Genomic DNA, 3,437 nt, shown 5'->3' with positions numbered 1-3,437 from the left:
TGGTCTTAAACAGGGCTCTTCAACGTGTTTTAAGCCAAGGACCCCTTAACTAAGAGAGAGACAAAACAGGGACCCCCTACTTTTTTTAGTGCATAGAATACAAACCTAAAATATTTGTTAAAAATACATGTGGCACAGTGAATCCTTAGGATAAACTATATCTGTGGATGGTTACCATAGTGATTTCCTTACCTATAGGCCAGTATCATCAATATGTTTATTTTCACAAATAGGCTCATTTATATTTGCTAATAATAAGTTGGATTTATGTTAAGACATTTTATTTGTTGAAAAGACTACCAAGCACTTGCTGTCTATCTCATACGCTAGCGTTTATTTGTTTTTCAAATGACAAATTGGGCAGCGGCCCCTACTGGGCGATCATTACCACATCCAGTTGCGCACGACTTAGTGACATCCGTGGGGTCGAGGGATCCCGAAAAATGACTCCAGCGTTGGTGTGACGACAGTGACCAGTAAGTATAAATGCTGAGACGGGAAGTTATCTGCTCATACCTCCAGACTGGCCTTTACGGCTCACCAACCGCTGAGGCTGAGAGCGACTATCATCACTGTGCGCTCAACAGACGCTGGGAAAGAGGAGACTTTGGATACTTCCCAGGTAAGTCTGGCGCACCTCAGAAGAAACCCTTATAGTAAATATGTCTATCTTTTGGCTTGATGGCTCTGGGTCACATTTATTGTGTGTTATTCGAATTTTATTGCGATTTTGCGAGTTTCAGTTTACATCTATTCATTCTGTAAAACAAGTTTAAAATGCTTTAGTAATTATTAAATACATTATTCCATTTGTTTCTATGCAGGTTGACTTGTTTAAGGATTTTATAAGAACATGTCACTGGTCAGAATAAAGGAAAGCAGTCAGTTTAAAAAGAATTGCTCTTAAGCTGAAACAATTGCAATTTTGCACTGGACCAATTTTCTCCTCCGATTGTTTAACACCTCTTCTCAGAAAATAGGACTCCGGGTCTCGATGTTTTAACTAAGCCATGTTTAGAAAGATCACCTTGACCCCCTTAAATCGAATCTCTTATATATTATGTCCCATCTCTTTCTTCATCAGACGACCAACTAAATTACCATGAAGACGACATGTCTGCTCATCTTGGCTTCCCTCGTGCTCTGCAACTTGACTGTGTCTGGAGGACAGGGCATCCCCGCTGAGGACGAGACGGACGGAAGGACCATAGACGACATCATACTACAGAGAGCAGAAAGTATCCTGTTACGGTCCATTCTCAAAAAGATGCAGGATGAAGACGGCAGAAACGGTGCGTAAATGTTTGATCAATTTTACAGGCAACGACTGATTTGATGCAAAATAATGCCAAACAGTATTTAAAAAAGGTTTTATGTTCAGTTTTAAACCTGCCATCAAATTGAATTGCCCACTGCCATGACATTGATATCTGGGCCATTTGTCTCATTTTTAAAACTAAAAGTAATTAACTAAAGTTCTAAGTAATGTTCGAAGTCGTGTTGAGCTTAACGCGTTTTTTCGGGAAGATAATTATAATCATCAAAAAATAATGAAAAATCGAATGAATGAAAATGGCAAATCATCTTTTTCCAATTTGATATGATTCAAGGAAGATGGACCACCAACACTCGTTTGTGCGCAATTTACGCACGGCATAGACGAGCTGGGGAAACACATTTTTGCAGTAAAGGAATATTAAACTAGACTTTGGGTTACTTGAAGTAACCTAAATAATGTTTTCCTTTCTCCAGAGGGATCTTCCTCTCAGGCAGAATGGGTGACAAAACGACAGCATCCTGGTAAAAGATACAGCGAGGATTTTGAGAAGCGCCAGCATCCGGGGAGGAGAGAAGAAGACGAGGATGAACAGTACTTGGATGTTCAAAGGAGACAGCACCCGGGTAAGCGCGAAGATGAAATGCACTCGTTCATGGAGCTCGAGAAAAGGCAGCACCCGGGAAAGCGCTTCACGACGGGACAGATTTCCGAAAACCCCGTAATACTCCTGAGCGAACTTTCAAAACGACAGCACCCGGGAAAGCGCTACCTGGTGCTGCACAGCAAACGCCAGCACCCAGGTAAGCGTCATCCCGAGGATGAGGACGACGATGGGGAGTGGGATGCGGATGCAGATGGAGACGAAGACCTCGTTGAGTTGGAAAAGCGTCAGCACCCCGGAAAACGCTTTTGGGGTAACTCCAATCCGGATATAGGCACAAACAGTCCGTGTGATGTATTGGACCATACGAGCTGCAGAAAGACCAGTTTGCTGCTCGACTTTTTAGACAACATCAACAAGAGTCATGTCGAGGAGAAGAGACAACACCCGGGTAAAAGGTTTGCACCCGAGGAGGATTTAGTGGAAGAGTAGATTAAACACAAGTCTGGTGTGCGTTTACTGCTGTATTGTAAACAAATAAATATGTGACCATAATGAATTATTAAAAATGAAAAAATAATTTACATCATTTAAACGTTTGTGCCACAGTTTTTCTTTGGCCAACGGTTACTGTATAATCATTGCAAAGCATAAATCTGCTGTTTGTTTCTTTGGAAAGCTTGTGCGTAATTGTCCTCCAAACTGACTATCGCTGTATCATTTTCATTAGCGTGCGTTCCCTATGTTGAACTTTATTAATGAGTTATTATTAGAATGATTTAGTATTTATTCCGTTAATTAGGCTACTTATGTTAAAAACCAAGTCAAAGAATGAAAGCATTAGTCTACTGACTTCTGCGATGTTGCCTCTGTGAGGCAACACACGCTTGTCAGTACAGTACATGCTTTGATCAATGAAAGTGGCTACAGCTTTGCAAAATGAAATCCCTTCATTGATTGATTTATGTTTCATTCTTTTCTACTTATGTAAATATAATGAATATAACGCAGCAAATAAAATGTGCCATTGATTATTTTTCAACATATTATTGCATGGATTAAGTTTATTTAACTTAATGTTGTAAATTAAAAGCTACCTTGGGCTTTAAGTCAATCACCAGTGTTTTTGTTGGACAATAAAACGCATTGGTAAAAATGTATGGTTTGCTTTAGTTGCAGTAATTCATGTCTTAGAGCACTATTAAACTGTTTATCCAACCCAACAGGTCTAATTAGTATGTAGTCCAACACAACAGTCCCTCTGTTTTAGCCTAATCTAGAATGATTAATGCAATTCAAAAGCAGACAGAATGGCAGGGATATCCTCTTCTCACTTTAATTGGGTTTATTCCAACAGAGCAGCCGCACAGGCCTGATCAATATGCAAATTATTCGTCAAGCACATGGGTTAGAACTGGAGATTTCATAGAGAACCTCCACACACAACTTTCAACTCCAGCGGTAATGCTTCAGTGGATCAACAAACCATTACAAGCAGGAAAAAAATGCACATTATCTGATATACAGGATGAACAATTGCAGATGCACAAACTATTT

The 3,437-nt window shown here is 40.0% G+C and overlaps 1 protein-coding gene across 1 annotated transcript; it reads left to right on the top strand.

Moving 5' to 3' along the window:
• The first annotated feature begins 529 nt into the window (after positions 1-529).
• On the top strand, positions 530-3,038 carry trh (thyrotropin-releasing hormone). The gene is made up of 3 exons (XM_078253998.1): positions 530-622; positions 1,085-1,292; positions 1,753-3,038. The coding sequence occupies exons 2-3, from the start codon at positions 1,103-1,105 to the stop codon at positions 2,370-2,372; spliced, it is 810 nt and encodes a 269-aa protein (XP_078110124.1). The 5' UTR covers positions 530-622; positions 1,085-1,102; the 3' UTR covers positions 2,373-3,038.
• Positions 3,039-3,437: the final 399 nt, after the last annotated feature.

The sequence above is a fragment of the Sander vitreus genome, chromosome 7, assembly GCF_031162955.1.
Source record: "Sander vitreus isolate 19-12246 chromosome 7, sanVit1, whole genome shotgun sequence".
In the NCBI taxonomy this organism is placed as follows: domain Eukaryota; kingdom Metazoa; phylum Chordata; class Actinopteri; order Perciformes; family Percidae; genus Sander; species Sander vitreus.
The sequence above is the reverse complement of the archived record's forward strand: the minus strand, read 5'-3'. Positions and strand labels throughout refer to the sequence as shown.

Coding starts and splice junctions, on each gene's coding strand:
- trh (XM_078253998.1), top strand. CDS start 1,103: ATGAAGACGACATGTCTGCTCATCTTGGCTTCCCTCGTGCTCTGCAAC. Junction 1,293..1,752: donor GGATGAAGACGGCAGAAACG/GTGCGTAAATGT, acceptor TCCTTTCTCCAG/AGGGATCTTCCTCTCAGGCA.